The 25,172-nt window shown below is 49.0% G+C and overlaps 2 protein-coding genes across 3 annotated transcripts; one reads left to right on the top strand and one right to left on the bottom strand.

Annotated features, from left to right (window-relative positions):
• The first annotated feature begins 618 nt into the window (after window positions 1-618).
• TAX1BP3 (Tax1 binding protein 3) lies at window positions 619-10,724 on the top strand. Its single transcript, XM_083715305.1, has 4 exons — window positions 619-914; window positions 5,801-5,920; window positions 7,145-7,222; window positions 8,579-10,724. Exons 1-4 carry the CDS (start codon window positions 630-632, stop codon window positions 8,714-8,716), a joined length of 621 nt encoding a protein of 206 aa, XP_083571431.1. The 5' UTR covers window positions 619-629; the 3' UTR covers window positions 8,717-10,724.
• CTNS (cystinosin, lysosomal cystine transporter) lies at window positions 10,350-25,170 on the bottom strand. Of its 2 annotated transcripts, none has more exons than XM_083715248.1 (11): window positions 25,030-25,170; window positions 23,242-23,325; window positions 20,921-20,999; window positions 19,972-20,059; window positions 18,956-19,059; window positions 18,007-18,138; window positions 16,688-16,787; window positions 16,479-16,598; window positions 15,697-15,867; window positions 14,666-14,783; window positions 10,350-12,117 (listed from the first exon to the last, which is right to left on the bottom strand). In XM_083715248.1, exons 2-11 carry the CDS (start codon window positions 23,303-23,305, stop codon window positions 11,987-11,989), a joined length of 1,107 nt encoding a protein of 368 aa, XP_083571374.1. In that variant the 5' UTR covers window positions 23,306-23,325; window positions 25,030-25,170; the 3' UTR covers window positions 10,350-11,986. The 2 variants fall into 2 exon arrangements, with proteins under 2 accessions (XP_083571374.1, XP_083571375.1); XM_083715249.1 differs by having other exon boundaries at window positions 23,242-23,311; window positions 25,015-25,146.
• Window positions 25,171-25,172: the final 2 nt, after the last annotated feature.

Genomic DNA, 25,172 nt, shown 5'->3' with positions numbered 1-25,172 from the left:
TTACTATCCTACCTCACAAGGTTGTTGGGGAAAGTTGTTTGGAGATGTTTGTCGTGGGTTCATTTAAAAAAAAAACCCAGACCGTTAAAATAACAGTCTAGTGAAAGGAACTGAGAGGAGTTGTGTGGTCAGGTGAGGAGAGCGAGGGAGCGGGCTGAGGGGAGTAGGCGTGGCCTCTTGGGAGGCGGAGAGACGTGGCCGGGCGCGGGGGCGTGGCCACGAGTAGCGGCAGTTGGAAGGCGCTTGGCCCCTACGCGGGAAGGGCGTGACCAGAAGAGGTCGCGAAGGCAATTGTGTGCGCGCGAAGAGGGGCGTGGCGACCGTTGGAGGGGAGGGGCGTGGCCTGGGCTCGGGAGGGGCGTGGCCAAACGACGTCGCGAGGGCAAGTATGTGCGCACGAAGAGGGGCGTGGCCCCTTGGGAGGCGGAGAGACATTGCAGGGAGCGTGGGCGTGGCCACGCATAGCGGCAGGTGGAAGGGGCGTGGCCCGGCCGCGTGAGGGGCGTGGCCAACCGAGGTCCCGAGGGCGAGTATGTGCGCGCGAAGAGGGGCGTGGCGACCGTTGGAGGGGCGTGGCGTGGCCCGGCCGCGGGAGGAGGCGCTTGGCCGCGGCGGAGGGGGCGTGGCCCATGGCGAGAGCGGCGCCGGGCAAGGGGCGTGTGCCTCCTCCGCCTCCGGCGCCGCGGCGGGCGCGTGAGCGACACGGGGCGGGGCGAGCGGGCGGCGAGGGCGTGGCCGTGGGCGTGTCCATCCCCCGAGGGGGCGTGTTCGTGGCCCGCCTGGGTCGGATCGGGCCGCTCTTCGCCTTTTGTTCCGTGGGAGGCGAGCGAGTGAGGCGCGGCGCCCGAGGCGGGGAGGCCAGGCCAGCGGGGGCCATGGCCTACATCCCCGGTCAGCCGGTCACGGCCGTGGTGGTGAGTGGAGGAGACGCCCAGCCCTCCCCCCAGTTTCATTCTCCTCTATGGGGCTGCGGGGGGGGGGGAGTTGGAAAGCCAAGGATTTGCTACAGTGATTAACGTTGCTCTTAATCGTTTTGTAAACCGCTTTGGGGGGGGGGGGAAACAGCCGCAAGCGGCATGCAATTCTAATGGAAGAAATGTTGGATTTAAATCCGGATTTAAAATAAAACCCATCTGCTCTGGATGGGAAGAATGTGTTAATGCAGTAATAACAAACGTCACGCTCGTTGGTGGCGATTTGTTGCCCGCCCTTCACCCTGAGGGCCCAGGGCGGGTTGCAACAATTAAAAGAGCGCTAGAAAGAGTTTAAAACGGCTCACAGTCAGTGCTTTTCTTCTAGGGAAAAAGGTTCCGGTACTGCGTACCCCCGAGTACCTCCAGGAAAAAGCACTACTCACATTCACAAAAGTAGAGTGGGTTCTCAAAGCAGGCACGCCGAGTGTCAAAAGCTAAGGAAAATGGGTTTTGATGTATTAAAAGAAAAATGTAATAGCGGTGGTGATAATTTATTAAATTGTTGATATATTAAAAACATACTATAATCTCCCTGAAATGCATAGTGGAAGACCTATCTTTTTCATTCAGGAGGCATTTTAGCCCATTCCACCTCTTCTTCACCTGCTTTTTAAAAAATGCTGGTGATGGAAAATGGGCCTGAATGTGTGTGTAGAAAAATCAGCTATTTTGCTGCTCCTTTCCAACCCTAACTCTTCCTTGCCTCCTTTAATTTGAATGGATGCATAGAATTGAATTGAAAGGTACCCCAAGGGTCATCTAGTCCAACCCCCTGCAGTGCTAAACGCATTCATGGCAGATTGCCATCCAAACTCTGCTTAAAAACCTCCAAGGAAGGAGAGTCTGCCACCTCTCATGGGAGTTTTTCCCCACTGTTATTCTACTCTTTGGCTGCTCTCTTGGAAATGCTGCCAGAACATATTAGTGGTTGCTTAATTTCAATGGGCTTGCTGATTACTGTTGGCTATAACCCATTGTGCAAATATGCGTGTGAACTTCACATATAATTCATAAAAATAGCAGTGAAGATGGTTTTTATCCCTAAAGCACTTTGACCTTTCCTATAATTGAATCTCAGATAGACGTTTACAAGGGACTGCACTTGAGAGTTTCCAAGACACCCTCCCTGCTTACAGTTTTATCTATGTGCGACAAAAAAGGGACCATAGAATGGGCTGTGGAAAGGCAAGCAAATTGAGGCACTGATTCCGGCCTAATAGGAATCCTTGCAATGACCTGGTGGGACGGTCACTGTGGGCGACATTTCTGGGCAAGGAAGAGGTGCCAAACGGCTGCATTCGTTCTCTGCTTCTGCTTTATTAGGAGGCTGCCCACAATTTTGTAGTCTCTTGAGGGATGTTTCCCTCTCTTGCTCTCTCCCCTTATTTCATTACCTCACTTACTTCATTTGCTCTTATCTCCCCTCCTTTCCCTTCCAGATGCTGCTGAACTGCCGCCTCCCATCATCCCTGACCGTTGGCCATGCTGGCCATTGGGAACCGCAGTTCTGCAACATCTGGCTGGCCCCCAAAGCCTGTTAAGTCTCCTGCATTCAGGGGTCTTCCTCCAGCTGCTGAGCAGGGGTCTGGACTCAAACCCCGCCGCATTCTTCCAACCCTACCAGTTGATCAGACCCCCCACAATCTCAGAAGTGTTCTGGCCAAAAGTTCAGAAGGCGTGTGTGTGTGTGGCTCTTGCATTCCATGGATTTACTCCTTCCGGGAAAATTCCTCTCTTGCCCTGCCTGATCAGGGTCTTAAATCTCTCTCCCTTGTTTTGTGCCTCTCTTCTACTTCCAACCTTCCCCCACAATTGCAAATCTTTATGCTTTATCCTTACCTGGTTCCGCCTGCCCCACCCTCCAAACCTTGCCCTCCCCCTGGCCGCCAGTCTCCCCTAGATTAGATCTGTTCAATTCCATCGGATCGGTTCCGTCTCCTTTGGGAGTGGTTGGTGATTCATGGCTGGTTGTGCAAATAGCTGGGAGGAGTGAAAAATGCTCTTTTTGTGGTCAGGGCACTGAATAAGCATAACGTGTATGTGTATGTTTTGTTGCCATCTGGTACAGGAAGAGAGAGAACCCTCAGGGCAGCCTGGCTCATAACCTGCTCCCTCCACCATATAGAGCAAACCGTAGTCTGTGTCTGATCACAAGAGTAACACCCTCTCCTTAGCCTAAGGTCTGGGGTGTTTGATGAGTACACCTTGACAGGAATCCTGGAAAAAGAAATGGATGAGTCAATAATGGCTTGCCTAGCCTGAGTGCTTACAAGTCCAGTGGTGATTTTTTTTATATAAAAAAGGTGAATGGCACAGACTGGTAGAGTATGGGTGTGGTGGGGAAAGTTTGGCCCTGGAAATCCCATTTCCCAAAGAATGGGGCAGCTGTGAAGTTCAGGGAGTGGCTTTTGAATGCAAACAGAGCAGAAAACATTGTGGACCCTTCTTCCCCAACCTGGTGCCCTCTGGACGTTTTGGAGTATCGCTCCCAACAGCCCCTAGTCCAGAACATCTGGAGGGAAACAGCTTGTAGAAGTCCGTAGTAGGCATGTGGTGTATCTCCTGATCATGTGGAAGAGAACAGTGGAAGGAAGGGTTTGAAAAGATGAGATTTGCTGAAAACTGGCATTTGTTCATTGCATTTATGTCCCCCCTTTATTCAGGGCAGTGTAGGTGAAATGGGGTGCACAATGGCCCCGTGTGGTCAATTAAGATGAGAACGCAAGAGGGACTCGCCCAAGGTCACCCAGTGAATGGAGATTGCAACCCAGGCCTTGTTGGTCTGACATTCTGCACTGATACACCCCGCTGAGCTCACAGAGAGCGAGCGCATTAGTCATGCATCATAAGAATTTGGGGTGTGGAAGGGATACCAGTGGCGAAAGCACTGGAAAGAGCCTTTCTGATTGCTTTTCTAACAGGCCGTGAATGCTGTCTGAAAGTGCTAAAGATGGAGAGAGCAAGGCATTATCTTATCTCATGGTATGAAGCAATCCAGAAATAACAGTCATAAGAGGCAGGGTGAGGCTTGTTCCCAGAAGTCAAGTGCAATTCTGCCCAGATTTACTTGGAAGTCAGTGTCATTTGGTTTAGTGAGGCTTCACCCCTCCAAGTTAGGCTGTGTAGTAAGCATTGCAGCCGAAAGCTCAGCATTGGTCCGGGTCTGTGTGTTTTTGCACCCCCTTCCCCTAAACATCTGGGTTTCGCTGTCCCCTACAAAGTAGTCCTCCAGATGTTATTGGGCTCCAGGCATGCCTGACCATTGGCTGAAGGGTTTTGGGAGTACGTCAACGCTGCTCTTTTCTACAATCCCCCTCTCTCCTCCAGGAATCAACTCTTTATTGTCAGGGGCAGGGAACGCGTGGCTCTCCAGTTGTTGCCAGATCAGAACTTCCATCATTCTTCTCCCTTGGTGTTTGGGGGTGCCACAGTTAGCCACTCCTGCCATAACGGATCTGGGATTCCTCCGCTCCAAGGGTAGCAAAGCTGTGACCCTTAGGGAGTGTGGTATCGACTTCTCTCAGCCCCAGCCAGCATGACCAGGGGGTCAGGAATGAATGGCGGGGCAGCCCGATGGCATCAGCAGTGGCTCAAGTTCAGCCACCCCGCTCAGCTCTGTGATCGTGGGAAACGCTGACGGTTTTCATTTTAAAACTGACTGTTCCCTGAAGGAGGAGAGTGAGCCCACTTGGCTTTAGACCTGTCCAATAAAAATGCCAAGTGATGGTGCCGTTTCATCCCCTCTAACCTTTTGTCCATCTCACGAGGCAGCGAGCCACTTAACGCTATCTCTGGAGTCACTGCTGCCATTCTGCCATGTTTGGCTATCTTCCCTTTGGTCCCTCTCGCCTTTTATCTGTCTCTTTCTGAAAGTGCTTTTCTCTTTCCCCCCTCAATGAGCTCATAACCCCCGTCTCCAATAAAAGGGTGCTTGTTTACACGGGTGAAATCCGATGCTTCCCCTCATTTCAGAACTGGCCGTTCTTGACCCCCGAGGAAATGATCTTGGATAGAAAGAATGGGAGCAAGGCACGCTCTGGGAAGATGGGGGCTTTTTGTTTCCAAAAATCCCTGCGGCCCAAGCCTTGGCAGATTACACTCATCTTTACCCTAAGCTACTGCCCTTCCCTAAAAGTATTTCCCCTTTTCCGTGGTCTGTTCTTCCTTCCTTCCAACCCTCCTTTCCCAAATTGCTCCCCTGTGTTAGAGCATTTGGTCCAATCCTGCAAGGCTCTTCTGAGCTGTCTGTCTCTCCATTCTGCTCCCTCTGTGACACAAGGGCAGGTCAACCAATCACTGCTGAGGACTCCTCTGCCCCCACCAAATCCCACACTGGGCTCAGATGAAGCTGCTTTGGTTTAGAAAAACGCATAGCTGGCTCAGTTGCTCTTTGTAGTTAAGGATGGGATAGAGAGAAAAATTCTTCTGCTTTTTTGGGGGGGGCAGATGGGAAGCAGGGCTTTGTGAAAAGCAGATGGTGGTTTTGTGCAAGATGTTGTGTCTGGCAGTGCAACAGCAAAGGTCTTTATGCTGTGACACACAACCTCCTATTGAGACACCCACCCACCCCTTTTGCAGTTTCAGAACCCTTTCCCCTTTCTGAACCAAGCAGGATGTGACACATGGTGTCATTGCATGCTTGCCATATGTCTCTTTTAAAAATAAAGGCCTTGTTAGCTTCAGATTGCTGGACAAGAGCACCTCTTTGTCCTGTTATCAAGCGTCTCACAAGAGCCAGAATGGATGAATCCCAAGCCGCAGGGGTATACGAGGGCCTGCGAAGAGTCCTCGCGTTTCACACGACTCGCCTCTCCCTTCCCTTTCAGCAAAGGGTCGAAATCCACAAGCTCCGCCAGGGCGAAAACCTAATCCTGGGCTTCAGCATTGGAGGCGGCATTGACCAGGACCCCACGCAGAATCCCTTCTCGGAGGACAAGACTGACAAGGTCAGGATCTCGGTGGCCTTAAAAGGCCCCTGGGCTGGTTTCGTGTAGGTCCGGCCTTGGCGTGATTTGAGCAGCAGAGTTTGGCTGGATCCTGATTGCATCCCAAAATGCCTCTGTTGCTGTTGCTCAAATCCACCCTGAAAAGATCACTCTTGGTCCAGAGCCAGGCTGATCATGCGGGGAGCCTTTTTGAGGGGGTGGCAATTTCTACAGGCTGTAGAGAAGACTGGCAGTCTAACAGGAGACTTCCGGGCATGCCAACTCTTGTCTGTTTGATCGGCTTTCTTTGGAGCAGAATGGTCATGATCCATTCACCTGGCCTGTTCTTGGGAAAGAAGGAGTCTCCCCAAGCAACCAGATAGGAAAGGCCTGGGGGAACCTTCGTCTTCCCCACTGTGGAAGAAGAAAATGGCAATTAGTCCTTTTTCTTTTATGCCACAAGTGTAACTGGGTATGTGTAGACAACAGATGGACTGTTTCAATGTAGACTAGCAACTTGCAGGGCTGTGTGGGCTTGTGCGATCAAAAGACTCAGTTGATGGAGCTTACAAAAGCCCTGGTACAGGGATGTCAAGTGGCTCTGAGGATGAACGAGCAGGGAGGACAGAGGATTTGGCCCTGGCTTTTATAAACTTGACTCTTGTGCAGGCCCATCTGGAGTTGCTTAGCAGAGATTTCACTGGCTGAAGCCTTTCTCTCTCCACCTTACTTCCTGTCATTGAGCAGAGAAGCAGAAAGCTCTTCACAGAGTGCCTCCCTGAAGCAGTAAGCCAAAGGGATCTTTCTCAGACACCCTCACTTCTGGGCAACCTTCTGAGAGCCACATGGGCAGGGATGCAATTTTTACTTTTTGCATCCCTCTCTACCCTCCATCTAGACCATCAAGAGGCATGATCAGAGTTCAAGGACACATTTTCACCCAGGCAAAAGCCCACAAGGAGGCTATGAAGTAGCACTGGTGAGGGTTGTGGCCTGGGGAAGAGTCTTGAGGGCCTGATGGAGAAGTATGGAGGTCTGCATCTGGCTCCTGAAGGTTTCCCACCGGTGAACGAAGTCATCTAGAGCCGATCGTGCAAGTGGATCAGGGCCTTGTCACAAAATGAGCCTGGAACCACCTCCCCACCTCCAGTTCTCATTTCATGTGCATGTCCAGCGAGGGACCCAGCCAACTCCTGAGACCTCCGTGGTGGTATCTTTATGCAGTCCCTCTTTTTCTCCTCTCAGGGCATTTACGTGACCAGAGTGACGGAAGGTGGCCCCGCCGAAGTGGCCGGCCTCCAGGTCGGAGACAAGATCATGCAGGTAAATCCCAGACTGGTTTAAGAAGCAGCAGGGGGGCGTCCCATTATTTCTTCCACTGCCAGGCTTTCCAGCCACTAGTTTTCCCATTTAAAGTGTGGGAGGCTAGGCTGAGAGGTCGTGACTGGCGCAGTGTGCTTCATGGATGAGTGGGGATTTGAACCCTGGTCTCCCAGGGGCAGGCCTAACACCCTAACTGCTACACCACGCTAGTGACTCTTCTGAGTGGTCTGTTTTTATGGACTCAAATTAAAGCTTTAATCACTCCATCCTGTGAATTAAGTTGCTGAAGACCTTCCTTACGAGGCAAAACAAAAACACAGAAAGCTGCCTTATATATACTGAGTATATATCTAGCTCATTAATGTCTACACTGACTGGTAGCAGCTCTCCAGGGCTTCAGGCAGGGGGCTTTGTCATTCCTGGAGATGCTAGGGATTAAACATGGGTCCTTCATACAAAGCAGATGCTCAAACACTGAGCTGCGGTTTTATTATTTATTTAATTTATATCCCTCTCTTCCTCACAAAGGAACCCCTAGAAACAAAACCAAGACTCCAGTCCTCATGATTCTTAATTAAGGGGTGATTTAAATAGGAAGCTGGCATATGCTGATCATTTCCCCATCTACTGGCTCTCCAGAGTTTCAGACATTTCCTCGCTCTATACCTGGAGACGAGCAATTGGACCTGTGACCTTCTAGATGCAAAGCAGATGCTCTACCACTCAGCTACAGCTCTTCCCCTGAATTTAGGGCTGTACGGGTTAGAAAAAAGTTGAAGGAGACACGTTAAAGGAGTCATTATTTAAAACTAGAACCCATGAGATTATTGGACCAGGATCCAGAAAGCTCATTGCTGGATCTTGGACCAGTCACTCACAGCCTTACATGCCCTGCTGGGCTGTTGCAATGAGAAATGGCAGCGCAAGAATCTTGTACACTACCTTGAGTTGCTCGGAGGAGAGATGGGATGCCAGTGTAATAAAGAGCGGCATGGGGAATTCTAGCCTGATATTAACATCCACACTCACACCATGAAGCTCACTAGAAATCAGGTTGAGGGAAGCCGCAGAGTAAGATTAAAGTATTCTGTTCACTGCCACAAAGAATGTGGTGCTGGCCTCTTGCTTGGTTTTAGAAGTGTTTTCACCCAGATTTGTTGAGGTCTGGGGGTGATGGTTGTGGTGGTGGAACAGAACTTGCATGTGCAGGCAGAGGCCAGCCCTGGATGTGGAGCGTTAGGAACTGGCTCCTAGCTTCTGACTGCCAACACCCCTCGGTTGGCTGTCCTGCTGCTCCTGGTATGCTTTGAATTGGTGTTGGGCCTCTCTTCAAGCAATGCTGCAAATGTATTGCAGGTGAACGGCTGGGATATGACGATGGTGACCCACGACCAAGCTCGGAAGAGGCTGACCAAGAGGAACGAGGAAGTGGTCCGCCTCCTGGTGACCAGACACTCCCTACAGAAAGCTGTGCGGGAGTCCATGATGTCCTAACCGTGCCATTGAGTTTGGGGCAGGGGGGTGGATAATCTCAAATGGGGTGGGCAGGATGCTGATCAGGGACCACAGCCAGCTGGGCTTGGAAGACTGCTGCACCCCCCCCCCCCCCGCTGAAGAAAATCCCTTCCACAAAGGAGGTGCCATCTTTGTTGAGAGACTTGCCCCCCTCTCGGTTGTACTAAAAGGACAGCAGTGCAGTAGCAGTTTGGCCTGGCAAGCTCAGCAGCTATGGGTGGGCGTGGGGATCCTGTATTCCCTGCCTCCCCAGGTGTTGTTGGACTGATCCTTCAGGTGAGCTGGCTGAGGCTGCTGGGAGCTGGAGTCTAGCGACATTTGGAGGGCCCCTGGTTCCCCACTCCAGTCCAGCAGGGCTCAAAGCGAGGTGCTCCCTTGGGTGGCGACACTGATACCAGCTGTGCAGGGAACCGTTTTGGCTTAAGGACCGACCCTTGTATATAACCTGCCCTGACCTTCTCTTGCACAAATGGACGGCATCCAGCTTCTCCTGGTGAATTTCTCTTCCTAATGTTGGCTGAGTTCCAAGCCTAGAGAGCCTTCGTCATGCAGCCAGGGGGAAAGGAGTGGGGTGGGATATGGGGGTTGGGCGGGACAGGGGACAGTTTTACAAGCTCCAATACCTTAGCTCCTTTAGAGTGTCCTCTAACATAAAATGCGTCGCGGGAAACTCTTTGTGGCTTAAACACCAAAGGCTCTTAAAACTTTTCATTTTGCAGAAAGCCCACATTTCAATTTTTATAGCAAAGGCATTCTTGTAAATAACCTTGTTCCCTCTGTGTGCATGTGTCATTCTAGTTCTAAAGCTTAGGTTTAAGATAGCAAATACAGCCCACAGGAGAGAGAGTCCAAGCCTATTCTTGAAACTTGGGATGCACAGATTAAGCTGAAATCTTCTGTTGTGCCAAAGCACCGTGTGCGAGTCCCTGTACGTGGCAAATTAGTGGCACCCTAGACTGGAAGTGCTGAACTATAAAATGATGATAAATAACAATATAGGCCTTTTATGCTAGAGTTATTTTAATGAGGGGTGGCTCACCTGTGGCCCCCTGGATTTCACTGGACTCCAGCTCCCATCATCCCTGATTCTTGGCTAGGCTGTCTGAAGGCAGCTGGGAGTTCAACCCCTCTGGGTGCCCGTGGGGGGGGGCACCCATCTTGTAACTGGAAACCTCTCCGATTCTCTTCTGCATTTATCTCCGTTGAGGTCAGGGAGCCTGTTGCATTCCAACGCCCATCAGCCCTGCTCCAAGGGACTGGGATCATAAGAGCCAGGGGTCTCCCAAAAGGCCTGGAAGGTCACAGGTCCCCCATGGTCATGCTAGGTCTTTTTCTGGGGCTGAAGCCTTAAATCATGCTTTGGGAGGGCTATCGCTCCCCCAGAATTGTCTTCCCATACCTGCTTGCGGGAATAGCTGCATTTGTGAAGTTTGTCCAAAGGGCAAGCGGTCTGGATCTTTTAGAGGGCTGGAGGCATCTCCCTGCCACACTCTTCCAGGGGTTTATCCTAGTACACCCATTTTGATTGATCTTGTATACGGCCTTTCTGGAATTTGCTTCCAATCACAGTTTTTGTATTAAATATAACGGTCCACAATACTTTTTTAAAAAATTAAATCCACTGTAAATAAGCCCTTCTCTCTCCCTCCCCCGCAAAGTTTGTACCTCTAACTTATTTCAGTATATTACTGCTATTCCACTTTTGTGCTGATTTTACTTCAGTGATGTTAACCTTCAAGCTGAAAAGAAGTTGCCAGTCTTGTCAAATACCACTAGATGCCTCTTAAATCACTGCATTTTGTACTTTGATGATGCCAAGGTAGTTTAGGGACTTCCTCTCTTTTGGCAGGCTTCCGTGAGGAAGCCTTGGCGGGGTGGGGTGGGGCTTGCATGTTCAACCGTTTCGTTTTTTTGTAAGGGAGGGGAGCAAGCAGCTGTACAGCTCTGCTGCGTCTCATTTTACACAATAAAAGGAAGCTGGATTTTCTGTCTGGAATGTATTTCTGTCACTGCTTTCGTTGACGTGTTAAGCGTTGGAGGACAAGAGCCAACTTTGAAGAAGTGGTTCCACAAGCGTTGCTTTGTTCTCACTGCAGGAGAATGGGATGGCGTGTAAGTTGGGTGCCCTCCAACTCTTAGCAGCCACAGGCAGCATGGCCAATGATTTCCTTCCTCCCCTGATTTAGGCAACCACAGTGAACATGAAAAGGGCCTGCTGGAGGGGGCCAATGGCCCATCTAATCCAGCATCGTGGTCTCACAAGAGCCAACCAGCTGCCTCTTCTGGGAAACATGCAAGACAGACCTGGGCACATGAGCCCTCTCCCCTGCTGCTGCTGTTTCCAGCAATTGATTCTCAGAAGCATAGCTGCTATTCCTCTCTATTCCTCTTTTGAAGCAAACCAAGTTGGCAGGCCATCTCTGTCTCCCGTAGGAGCGAGTTTGAGCACCCATCTCCAGTATGGGAACTTTCCTCCCCTTCCTGACCTGGCGATGCAGTGAAGAGAACACAGCACTTTGCTCTCTGAGTGACAGCGCTTCCCCAATATAAGCCGCTCCGCCCCACGGCTGGAGACTAACAAAAGGCTGCTTTGATCAGTCACAACCACACCGCTTCAGGTTTTGCGGGATGAGTTTTGAGTCAGACCGCCCTTGTACAAAGTTGTTTTTATTTTATTTTAAAAAGGCCAGATCACCAGTTCTTTATCTCAACAGCAAAGCTAATAAGGGAAGGAAGAGGTTGACTCAAAGCAACCTCCATGAACCCCTTTTCCTTCCTCTTCCCCCAGCCCAAAGGAACACTTGCGTCTGTGGCACAAATAACCTTCAAGTATATAAGTAGTTTGGATCGTGGCATGAATTCCTTCAGAGAAGCGACCCTTTTCTCCTTCCTTGCAGCCAGCTGCAAACTTTTAGATGGCAAGATAATGGCCCATACTCATAGCCGTAAACAGCTGGAGAGGAAGAAGTAACCCCCATCTTCCTTCTGAAACAGCTGTGAGCACCACTTGCCTGAAAAGCCCCCAAGAGATTTCCCTCTGCAGGAGTTGTGCTGCAGTCTCAGAAGGCATTAAGGCACCGGAAGGCGATTTGGAGAAGCAAAATGAGGTTTGTAGTAACCAAGTCCACGTGAGGAATAGGGCGGAGTCGCTGTGCTTTTCAGACAACCAAGTCTGATTCCTGTAACTTTATCCACCTCAAGGAAGCTCAGCTGGCAAGCACAGAGGGGGCGTCCCACCAGGGCAGACGGTTACTCAAAAGTCTCGTATTCTTGGGGACGGTACAAGCAGTAATGCTGGACGATGAACACAATGTCAAAGATGATGGAGAAGAGGCCCAGCCCAAACTTGGTGGGGTCCCCAAAAAGCAGCCGCCATTCATCTGAAAAGCAAAGCAGGGAAGGAACACAATACAGATTGTGTATCAGCGACAGAGTAAGTAGAGAAAAGATTAAAGGATAGAAGAGGAAGGGACACAAAAGCTTATCCAAATTTGTACCCCTCCTGTCCACCTGAAGTTAAAACTTGGGGGTCATACAATGAAAAGCTGATATACCAAAATGTATTATTAATAATTATTTATACCCCGCCCATCTGGCTGGGTTTCCCCAGCCACTCTGGGCGGCTCCCAACAGAATATTAACAATAAAAAAGCGATAAAACATCAAACATTAACAACTTCCCTAAACGGGGCTACCTTCAGATGTCTTCTAAAAGTCAGATAGTTTATTTCCTTGACATCTGGTGGGAGGGGGAATAATAATAATTGAAAGGGCAAAGAATAAAAATAGCCACACCTCCCCCCCAAACCCAATCATATTTTGTGGTTTCTAAATGCAGAGTAGGGGAACTCCAGGCCAATGCAGTCCTCTAGGGCAGTGTTTCCCAACCTTGTGCCTCCAGCTGTTTTTGGACTACAAGTCCCATCATCCCTTGCCACTGGTCTTGCTAGTCAGGGATGATGGGAGTTGTAGTTCAAAAACAGCTGGAGGCACAAGGTTGGGAAACACTGCTCTAGGGCTCTGTCTAGCCACCAGGGACTCTTCCCCAGGGCACTCTTCAAGCAGCCCTGCTCCACCCCTCTGCTGAAGCACTTTTACTAGGCAGAATGGGACAAAGGAGGAGGAGGACTTGTTTGCTTAGATGGCAGGGCGCCTGTTTCTATAAACTGCAGACTTGCGGTGCTGGAATGCAGCGTTCTGTGCAAAAGGTAACACACCTGGGACTGCCCACTTTTGTCCCTGTGCCCCCCACCATCAATGGTATGTGGTGCCTGGAATGTCCCATCCCTGTTATAAATGTCTTAAAAGGAGTGCAACAGAAAGAAAAAGGATTTCTGCCCCAAGATAATTGGGTTTTTATAAAAAAAAGAGGGGGGACATCACAGTATGAATTCACCCTGACAAGATGGGGCAGTGGGCAGTAGCTTAGGCCTAGTGTATACATGCAAGGGAATGAGAGGGTCAGATGGGGCTCTGCCGCTTTAGAGGAAGACTAAACCCAGCACAGAAGTTTCAAGAATGGAAAAGGATGACAGGGTTTTTAAGGGTTCGTTTATTCACTGCTTCTTGGCCCAAAGACAGCCCCCCAAAGTGAACAGCATATTAGTATAATAATAAATGCGACAATCATTCAAAAAAATAAAAGATGGCAAAAAGTACTGTATTTTTCGTCCTATAGGGCGCACCGGCTCATAGGACGCACCTCGTGTGGTTTTTTTGGGGGGGGGGGGAAATGAATTTTAAAAAATTATTTCCCCCCCAGCCGTGGCTGCCGCCACAAGCCTTGCGCATACCTGCCCGAAGCACGGGGCACCCTCCGGAGGGCTCCGCATGCTTCGGGCGACAGGCTGCCGGCCCAAGCCTTGCGCGCTCGGCGGGACCTCCCGCCGGGCGCGCAAGGCTTGCGGACACTCGCCGGGACTGCAGGCTGCTGCCCGCAAGCCTTGTGAGCCCGCGGGAACTCCCGCCAGGCTTGCAAGGCTTGCGGATAGCTTCCTGAAGCCTGGAGAGAGAGAGGTTTCAGCGAAAGCCTGCATTCGCACCATAGGATGGACACACATTTCCCCTTCATTTTTGGAGGGGAAAAAGTGCGTCTTATGGGGCGAAAAATACAGTAAATACCAATATTTTCATCAGCTTCACCTAGCATGGGTGATAGGGGCCAGCGATATCTGGAGGACCACAGGTTGCTCCCCCACTCATGCTCTGTGTACAGCAGCATATGAGGAAGATCATCTCCCACCTCCTTGCCCGTCTTTAGATTCTTGCGAAAGGTCAGTATCAGAAAAAAACAGAACTGTGGAGGACAAACCTCTGGCTTGATCAAGCTTGCTTAGCATTAGGTTAGATTACTGTAACACAGTGGGGCTGCCTCTCAAGATGGTCAGGAAATTCAGCAGCCAGATTGCTCACCGGGGCAAGACAGTGTGAGAATATAATGCCATCCTGGCCCAACTGCACTATCTGCCAATTAGATTCCAGGCCCAATTCAAAGTGCTGGCTTTGACCTATAAAGCCTTAAACAGCTCAGGACAGCAATACCTCAAAGATTGCCTCCTTTCATATGAACCTGTCTGGACCCTGTGATCATCATTCTGAGGCCCTTATTTGTGTTCCTCCTCTGCGAGAGGTCCAGAGGGCGGCAACACGAGAACAGGGCCTTTTCAATGGTGGCTCCCCGTATGTGGCATGCTCTCCCCAAAAAGGCTCACATGGTGCCCTCTTCAGGTGTCACATGACAGGCATTCCTTTCTAACCAGCCCCTTTGAACTGTCCATGGCTTTTTTGATGGGGTGGGATGTTTTATTGTATTCCCCCACTGGTTTTAACATATGTATGTACAGTAGGGTTTTTTTTTTTTGTAAGTCTCTGAGTTGCTGCGTTGAAAAGAAGGCGGCTAATAAATTTATCAATAAAAATAATAATTACCATTGTTGTAAGACTGCAAGAACATCTGAAGGAGGCTGAAGGTGCCTCCCGTGAAGTCCAGCAAAACATTTCCGATGCTCCAGCCCTCGGTGCTCTTGCGGCGGAAATTCAGGTAAGCCTAAAAAAGGGAGAAGGGAGAAGGCATCAGGGCAAGGGAACTCCCACTGGGAAGGAACATGGGCTCCCAAGCTTCAAAGGACGAGTTTTTGGTAGGCTGACACTGGTTTTCTGGTAGATCAGGTCCAGCTACATACAAAATGGTGTGGGAAAATGGGACCGACTGAAGGAGGGTTAGGTGAATTAAGGAAAATGACACGTGGATCTAGTTAAATGGTGTTATTTGTTTTGATGTCCAGGCTATAGAAAACCACAATAGTTGTAAAGGAAAAAGTAATTTATATCATTGTATATCAGATGATTATGTTAAATAGGAGATTCTTAATCCTATATTGTGTAATCTGAATTCTGCTCGTGGGGAAGGGATAGTCGTGTTTATATTTATACCCTAATCAGCATTACAGTGGTACCTTGGGTTAAGAACTTAATTCGTTCTGGAGGTCTGTTCTTAACCTGAAACTGTTCTTAACCTGAGGTACCACTTTAGCTAATGGGCCTCCCGCTGCCGCCGCCACGCAATTTCTGTTCTCATCCTGAAGCAAAGTTCTTAACCCGAGGTACTATTTCTGGGTTAGCAGAGTATGTAACCTGAAGCGTCTGTAACCCGAGGTACCACTGTACAGGCAACTCCTCGCCTGCACTGGGGCTGCGTTCTGGGTCGCTGTGTGCTTGTGTGAAATTGCATATTATTGGGACACCCATTTTAAAAGCCTGCAAACACCCCCTCTGCCCCTTTTTGTGATGTTTTGGGGTCATTTCCGGGTTCGGCGTGTACGCACAGTCACACACCTATGGGACACGCCTAAAGCGGTGGCTGCCTGCACTGTACTTTCATAATATTGTTTGGTATGGAAATTAAGAAAGGAGACAGAGGCTTGATGACAGACAGAGGCAAAGCCCAGCCATGAACTTACCTGTGGGAAGTATTTGACAAGGGTGACGCCCAGCTTGATGTAGGAGAAGTAGAAGAGGAAGGCCAGCCACGTGATCTTCCCGGCAGCAGCCACGGACAAGGTGGCGAAGACGAAGAGCCAGGCGAAGACGAGCAAGCCCACGGCCACCCAGGAGACCTTCTGGGTCCCTTTCTGAAAGGCCAGATCATCAGCATAAACAACTTACAAATGAGATATGCAGAACCAGGAGTTGGCACGCTGGGTGGAGGGTTTCTTTGGGTCCTGGCTCAGTGGTTAGAGCATCTGCTGTGCAGGCAGGAGGTCCGAGATTCAATGCCCCCGTATGAAACCCTGGAGAGCTGCTGCCAGTCAGTGTAGACACGGAGCTAGATGGTCTCACTCAACCCTAAGTCACTTTCTTGCATTCATCTTTAAATCTGCTCTTAAGTCGGAACCATGAGGACTAGCATCCTGCTTTATTTTGGGAGGGGGAAGGGGGCTGTGGCTCAGTGGTAGAGCCCACAGAAGGTCCAAGTTCGATCCGAGGCAGGGAGGGCCAGAAGAGACCCCTGCCTGAAACCCTAGAAGAGCTGCTGCCAGCCAGTGCAGGCAATGTGCTAGATGGGCCAATGATCCAACTCTGTAAGGCTACCTATGTTTCTAAAGGGTTTCTAAAGTGAAAAAGCTTTTCCTTTGAGTTAAACCAATATAGATGGCATGCCGGCAGTCAGAAAAGGCCCAGGCGTACGATCTTAGCCCTCAAAAGAGCTTCCAAGAGAGCGATCTGAAGGGTCCAAGCTCACCTCGTAGATCAGGCACTGGAAGATGATGAGGAGAGTCACAGCGACAGCGTGGAGGCTGAAGAAGACGTCGTTGCTGTCCACCGGGTTCACGCCATTGGGATAGGAGCGCAGGAACTGCTCCTAAGGAGGCAAGCGGCTGCTGGTCAGAACTGGGAAGATGAGGCAATGGCCAAGCCCCAGTGGAAGGAAGGAGAGGGGTTCCCACCTACCTTCACAGATTTGACCCAGAAGAGGCCAACATTGAAGACCGAGTAGGCAATGAAGCCGGTAAGGTTCAGGGCGATGAAGTCAAAACTGAGTCCCACAACGCTGGAAGGAGGCAAGGGATAAAAACCCAGAAAATTATTACGACTTGATTTCTTGAATAAGAAAGCAAGACAACAAACATATTTATAAAAGAATGGAAATGGTTTATTGAATAAATTGTAACAGATAAAAACATTGGCAGTTTCATAAGAGTATATATTTAAAGAAGATGAGTAAATGAATAAATTCAGTTAATTTGGATATGCCGAAGGTATTAAAAATAAATTTAAAGAATCGCAGAAAGTGGGGGCAGAAAGTCAAGTTTTGAAAAGTCAGAATGATTGAAAAATAAATGAAATGTATAAATCTGAAAAGTATAAGTTAAAAATTAAAAAAAAGAAAGAAAATTATTGCTACTTAGTATTTTAAATTTGTTACCCACCCTTCACTCTAAGGACCCAGAACGGGTAAAAACAATTTAAAATACAGAATCAAGGGACTATTTTGAACAACTTACAATCCCAGCAACAGGATGGGCACTAAAACCATATGCATGTCAGGTGACAATGGCCAGAGTAAAGAGGAGCCTATTGCATTGGCCAGAAACTATCATGAAGGTGTCATGCGACCTCAATGGGGGGGAGTTATTTGACTTTGGGGCCGCCAGAGAGGATGTTCTGGACTGCTGCAACTCCTCTCCGAGCTTCTGAGGGTGGTGGAACAAGCAAGAGGGACACCCCCCCCAGGGTCTGTAGGGAAGAAGGTGGCCTTTCAGATCAATCAAAAGGTACACATTGGTAGGCAGCCTTTTGGCCCAACAGGGAAAACGCCATCAGCTAGCTTCCAAGAGCTGTGCATCGTCAATGTCTCACCGTGACAGCCAACTCTGAACTTGCCCGTCTGCTCAACCAAAGCTAGAATGTCAAGTTCCTAGACCTTAGGACTGCAGAGATTTTAAGACTGAATGAAGCCTATAAGAGGGGTGCGCTGTAAAGTCAGAGGCCAGAGGGGAAGCTAAGAGTGGGACGCAGTGGCTGTGGGACTGATCCTTCAAGGAAGGCAAAAGTTGCTGTGTCCAGGAGAAAATGGGACAAAGGAGGAACAGGCAAGTCTGTACAGCACAAAATAAAAGTTGTTTTTCTATATGTGATCTCCCCCTAGTGGTAGCTAGAAGGGAGCAGGAATTGTATTTTAGCTTATGTATGGGGTCCCTAGCCTTTTGGAAATCTGAGAAATGTATCATGGGCACCCCAAAAGCAAGACCCCTCTGCTTCCTTTTTACCTTTTCCGTCTCCAGTTCTCAAACACCTGAGGGTAAAAGGAGACTGACCAGGCCAGGAAATAGATCCAGCCAATCACCTGGTCCACGATTCTCACTGCATTGCTGTGGATCACGAGGAAGCGGATTCTGGGCCTGCGGGAGAGGGAGGGGCAGCAGGTCACCAAAAGGAAGCTCACAGCACAATCCATTATACAGATCAACTCTGGCGTTTAAAAGCCATCGGGCTCAAGGAGGCTCACCCTGGAGCCATTGGGATGGAAGCCTTCAGAGTCCATTTCAAAGACAGGGAAGAGGAGGCCCCTATAGGTTTCTCTTGGGAGGGGCCTGCCAAATTTAGGGCAGAGGGAGCGGCCTCAAATGGAGCACTGTCTGGGATAAACATCTGTTTGGGGTTTTTTTTAAAAGCAGATTTCCATACTAGCAAGCATCTCCCAATTTACTCTGCCTCCGAAAAATAATTCTGTTCAGGCAGAATTTTAGGTTACCCTCGATTTTAATTTTGAATTTTTGCTCTTAACGTTTTTACTTATGACTTCATGGTTTTAGTCTTTTCACGAACTGTTCTGAGGTTTGTTTTTTGTCAGCCAAGCAGCATATAAATGTTATGATACAATATTATATCAACTGCATTCTGGCATTTCGTATATCCCACCTTTCCCCGAAAGAGCTCAAATTGTCATGCATGCTTCACCCTCTCTACATTTTTTCTTCACAACAACCCTGCAAGGCAGGCACAAAGTCAGCTGTAGGGCAGGTGGGTATGGCTTGGCCAGAATTGCCTCACAAGCCATAACATAAAACAATTAGGTAGGAACAGAAAATTTCTGGTCCTCAGTGGGAAGGGAGGCCGAGTTTAAGAAATTTTTAAAAATCCTGAAATTGTTCCAAGGAGCATTATGGCTGTGGTAACAAGGATAGAAAAACACTAAAGGCTGACTCAACTGCTTACCCTGTTTGGTTGGACGAGTTGGACTGAAGATACACAGTCAGCTGCCCGACTTCTTTTGCTCTCACTAGGAAGCTCACCTTCTTTACGCCTGCCGTTACGATTACCTGGTAAAGCACGGAGACAACAGAAGTTGCTTTCTTCCCCAAGGACCACCTCTCCCCATATGAACCGACGCAGACCCTGCGATCATCCTTAGAGGCCCTTCTTCCTGACAGGTCTGGAGGACGGCAGTGTGAGAACAGGGCCTTTTCTGTGGTGGCTCCCAGTCTGTGGGCTGCTCTCCCCGGGGAGGTCTGCCTGGTGCCTTTGTTATATATCTTTAGTGCCAGGCAAAAACATTCCTCTTTCTCCTAGGCCTTTGGCTAATTAATATTCTATATGCTTTTAAATGTGTTTGTGGGAGGGGGTTCTGGTCTGTTTTTGTTTTTATTATGTATTTTGTGTTCTCATTTTGTATTTTTATGTTGCGAATTGCCCTGTGATCTTTAAATTTAATAAACAACTAACTAACTATTCTAGGGGACTCTGCCTGGCCCTTGGGACTCCCCTGGGCCACACACCCCTCACTGGACATGCTCTGTGTCTTCCTCAAGCGCTTTTGCCTTGACCTCTTGATAACGCCTGAACAGAGAGGGCTGTGCACATAGAAACACATGACACCTGTGGGACTCTAATGCTACACTGCCCTGCTGAACTGAATTGCATGGATGCCTCTTGCTTGCCTGTACAGGGATGTGGGCTGGTGTGCATAAACACATATTAGACTCTTGCTCTGTTGGAATGTAGTCTGCAGTACACAGTTGGGTCCACGTATTTTCCCCCGCTGGTCCCACCCACCACCGCCATGTGGCCCCCGGAAGCTCACCCACAAGGGAAAGCGGCCCCCAGGCCTCATCACCAGATTCACATGGGCTGGCAGTGGTTCTCCTGGACTCCAAACAGGAATCTTTCCAGGCTTTATCTGGGATTGAACCCAGTACCTTTCCCAAAAGGCTGATGTTCGTTCCGGGACTTACTTGCTTAGGCAGCTCGACAATGGTGCCATTTTCCCTGGATGAATATGTAACATTAAACGTCATCACCAGCGTCTGATTGAGAGGAGTGCTGGAAAAGATTGGGGAGGGGAGGGAATAGGAGAGACGTTAGCAGAACCGCAGAGAATTTCTAAGACCCCAACTTTATACTATCATAAAGGTAAAGGGACCCCTGACCATTAGGTCCGGTCGTGGCTGACTCTGGGGTTGCGGCGCTCATCTTGCTTTACTGGCCGAGGGAGCCAGCGTACAGCTTCCGGGTCATGTGGCCAGCATGACTAAGCAGCTTCTGGCGAACCAGAGCAGCGCACGGAAACGCCGTTTACCTTCCCACTGGAGTGGTACCTATTTATCTACTTGCACTTGACATGTTTTCGAACTGCTAGGTTGGCAGGAGCAGGGACCGAGCAATGGGAGCTCACCCCGTCGCAGGGATTCGACCCGCCAACCTTCTGATCAGCAAGTCCTAGGCTCTGTGGTTTAACCCACAGCGCCACCCGCATCCCTATACTACCATAGCTTCCCCCAAAGAATCCTGGGAGTTGTAGTTTGTTCAAGAAGCTGAGAGTTGTTAGGAGACCTCTATTCTCCTTGCAGAGCTACAGTTCCCAGAGTTCCCCAGGAAGAGGGGCGGACTGTTAAATATGTCTCCCAATGGTAATCCTAGGAACTCTAGCTCTTTAAGGGGGCTAGGAATTTTATCTCCAGGGGGTAAACTACAGGGATTCCTTGGGGGGGAGCCATGTGTTTTAATGTTATGGTGTGACCTTTGTCCTGGAGGAAGAAAGAAGAGGCAATATTCTGGCTATTTTGCAAAGGGAGAAGTGATGTAATTAGGCAAATTGGGAGCTGAAAACCACAGTTATTTCTTACCACCACCATCCCACCCTGTAACCTTCAAGGACAGAGATCAGAAACTCTGAGAGCTCACCTTAAAGTCACTGCAATGTCCATCACGCCACCATTCTCCAGTGAAACCTCCTCAGGAACAGAAAGCGTCGGGGGTCCATCTTAAATAGAATAGGGCAGGGGGAAGAGAGCTAGAAGATTTTCCAGCTTCAGACAAGCTACCACATGAATCATGCATTTTACGGCAACCCCAAGGGAGCGTGGGGGGGGGGGGGGGAAATCGTATGAACATAGGTTCCCACACCCTCCTTTGATGCCGTGTAGAATATTTAGAGGAGAGATTTGCTGGACTAACCTGCACCCTAATCTGAAACTGTGTGTTCAGCAAGTGGTGTCAAGATTGAGGGGGACAGCTCAGAGCCAGTAGATTCTGAGCTGCATCACTCTGGTTATGGCTGTATATTTCTTAATAGAGTAGACCAGATTAAGTTACTCTGTTAGAATCTTGAGTAAGGTTTGCAAGTACTTGTACTGTAGCAGCCTGGAGGGGGGCTACTGGTCCAACTTGCCTGACTGGGAGTCTGGAAGGCAGAGGGCCTTCTTGGTGGTGGTGCCTGCCCTGTGGAACACCCTGCCACCAGATGTCAAGGAAATAAACAAATACCTGACTTTTAGAAGACATCTGAAGGCAGCCCTGTTTAGGGAAGTTTATAATGTTAGATCTTTTGTTGTGTTCTTAATATCTTGTTGGAAGCCGCCTAGAGTGGCTGGAGAGGCCTGGCCAGATGGACGAGATATAATTAATAAATGTATTATCATCATCATCATCATCATCATCATAGTATGGTGTTTCAGTTTAGCAATTTCTTGGTGTGGTAGATGTCCAGGAAGCAAACACTGTTGCCGTTGTGTAACCAAATCTTAGTTTTTCAGAGACATGCTCAACTGGTTTAAATGCCGGGGTTTGCAGTGCATGCTGTGTAAGCGCTCTGTACGTGGTCATGGTTCCCACTGTTTCTGTAAAAATGAGAGGGGGTGTTGGATATTCTCTCTGTGTGTGTGAATCATTTGTTCCAGAAACAGAGAACAGAGAAGAAGTTTCAAGAAGCAGCAGAAGGCTGAGATTTTTTTTGTCTATGCAAGGACCTTTTCTGTGTGAACTGGCATGTGCAGTGTGACAGTATGCACTGATAACAAAGGTTCTGTGTAACTTGTAGTAACTTGCTGCGAGTCTCTTGCTTGCGTCTTGCGGTGAGAGAAGCAGAGAGTGAGTCTTGGACTCTGGTTGGACTCTAAGCCTGCCTTGACCAGTGGTGAATGTCTGTATATATTTGCTACCAATATGCTTTTATACCTACCTAGTAAACTTCTACACTGGACTGAATCTTTATGACGCCCATGAGTGTTTATCGGTGGTTAGGGATAAATATGCCACAAATTAGGTTTCTGTTTTTGCTCTAACAGATCAGACAAAACCATAATTACAGGAAAGAAGGATCCGATTCCCTTATTGACTAGTGCTGAACCCAGTTGCAGTTTTGCAATGACCAATCGCTTCTAACAAATAGATTTGACTGTCCAACCAATGTAAGACATTGCCTGAATTTTACATTTCTTTGTGGATGGGGAACATCAAGGAGCAGGGGCTGAAAGTGGACACCAATTACCCCCCCCCCCCCGATCTCTCTGTCAGGCCACCAACCCCTTTGGCCTTGTTTTGGATCCTCCTTGTGTGTTTTTGTCTAGCTAGAATGGGGCCTGGAACTCTTATAATACCAGCGATAGAGAGGGGAGAGAGAGAGAGAGAGAGAGAGAGAGAGAGAGAGAGAGAGAGAAGAAAGTAGAGCACAATACAAAACCACAATTTCCATTCTCACTTTTGGCCTGTACCAAGCAGCCCCCAGAAGACCACTCAGAAAGAAACGTGGCCCTCAGACTGAAAAAGACTCCCCGATCCCTGTTGCAAGGACATTGTTTAAACATTTACAGGAAGACCACTATTATACTATATTCCTGGCTCAAGGAAAGGTATGCCTGCTGCAGGGTCAGAGAATGAGCATCATCAGACACCCACAGCAGGGTAAGTGGGCTCTTTCCAACTCAGTGGAAGTACTTTTGATTTTTTCCCTATTTACAGCTACCACCCAAATTGGTGGAGTCTTGTAAGGAGCGGGCAGGAAAATGCGTTTTGAGTGAGGGCAGATCAGCACCCTGAACTGGGGGCTTCCCACCCCAGCCTTAAGGCCACTGAAAAGCCATTCCTACTTAGACTCAGGAAGTGATGGTCTTTGGAGCAAGCACTGCTGGTTCGTGAGTCTCATGACAAGTTCACACTCGCTTGAAACGGCAAGGAATCTATCCGGAGGCGAAACTCCATCCTTTGATGGATGAGGGATGACTTACCACAGGCTGCCAAGGACGCAAGAGACAGGCCCAGCAGAAGGAAGAGTCCGATTCTGTGCACCATTTTTTCCTAACAGCTGGCAGCTGCAAATCAGCAAGTTAAAAGAGGAAGTCCTGGTTAGAGAGGCAGGGAGTGAGGGCTGATGTCCCAAGACAAAACTATGCTTAAAAAAAAAATAGAAAAAAATATGTTAGTCTAGGGGCAGGCATGAGTCTTAAAAGTAGGTAGGCCTTGGTTCAAATCCCAGCTCAGTTGCAAAGCTTAGTTGAGGAGCTAATCGCCATCTTTCAGCAGTCTACCTCGCAGGGTTGTTGAGAAGGTAAAAGTGTACAGTGGCTTCCGATGACCTGAATGCAGAGCATTAGTTACGATTTGTTTGTGTCGCATCAAGCAATCATTACTCCATGCCTACACCAGAGCATTTCCCCATCCTCATCGCAGGAAAGTCCTGATTTTGAAGTGAAATGGGTTTGTTGTGCAATACCTCCTAATCAACTATAATTTCTCAACCCTCTAGCATGTGACTGAATCCCTGGTTGGGAGATGATGATGATAACATTCCTGCCACCTTGAGCTTCTTGGAGAAAGAGCAGGATAAAAAATGAGATAAAACTCTTTCTCAAGAGATATTTAAGTTTTACAACATCCCAAATTGAAGGACAATAAAATGGAGCAATACAGACACTTAATGCAGACTCTCGCATTATCAAACAGTCATGATTGTGCATTTGAACCAAATCATACACTCACATAAAATTGAGACGAAAATCTATGCCCACTTACCTGGGCATGTGCCCTGCTGAATTCAGTGGGGCTTACTTATATGAGGGGACATATTCCAATACGGACATATGTGGTTGGGGAAACCCAGCCAGATGGGTGGGATGGAAATGATAATGATAATAGGAATAATCATAATTATTATTTAACCTTTGCTTTAAAAACAACAGCACCCTCATGGGCAAAGTTATATTGCAACCAGAATAAAAGAAAAAGCTCCAGCATAAAAAAATGACAGCTTGACCAAATTTTGAATCGCATCAAAAGCAGAAGTGAGCAGGAGAAACTCTTATTATCATCATCATTTTATCATTATCAAAACCATCAACTGCCAACCACCTCAGCGTCCAGTGACTGCACTGTTTCAATTCAGATTCCGCACTCCACTCCCACCCCGAGCATTTAAAAAATACCAGTACTGTATAGCTTAAAATCCAAGTAAGGAAGGGCAGGTTTAGAAGCGAGCCGTTGAAAACATGAGCTGGGTGTGGGCGTTTGGACTGAACTCTGTATGTGCTCAGAGGGGCTCTCGGACCCTTGCTTCACTATCTCATAGCAAAGCATATGCACAAAGGCGCCACGACTTCCCTGGTTCACTGTTTTTGGGGGGAGGCGGGAATAAAGTTTTGAAGGGTCTCAATGGTGCGGGCACCCTTGGGTGGGGATTGGGGTGTCATGCCCCCTGTGGCCATAGGGTGCTGCTGAGGGCTAAGAGGAGGAGGAAGGGAGGAATAGAAAGGAGACACTTCTCTCTCACACACGACCCCCTTCCCAGCCCAAGGCGCCCCAATTTTAAAAGTTAAAGGGCGCCTGAAGGGAAAACGCCGCTGTTATAGACTACAAGCCCCGTCATGCAACGCGGCACCCGAGGCTTCCCAATGCCGGCGGCAGCGCACCGCAGTGCACACTGGGAGTCGAAGTCCTCCGAGGTCTGATTTCCCCCCCCCCCCGTCAGAAATAAACTTAAAAGGCCGCCTCGCAATCCTTACAACGGCCCCATAACTCACCGCAGCGGGGCGGGGAGCGGTGTCTCCTCCTGCCAAGCGGTTCCCGCGACTGCCGCCTTTCCCCTCCCCGGCGTTGCTCCCACGGAAGCCTTTCACGTCGTCACCAAGGAGACGGGCCTTATATAATGGCCGGCCGCGCCTCA

This window comes from Podarcis gaigeae (assembly GCF_964106915.1).
Source record: "Podarcis gaigeae genome assembly, chromosome: 15".
NCBI lineage: Eukaryota > Metazoa > Chordata > Lepidosauria > Squamata > Lacertidae > Podarcis > Podarcis gaigeae.
Note: the sequence above shows the minus strand (reverse complement) of the source record. Positions and strands in the feature narration are given on the sequence as shown.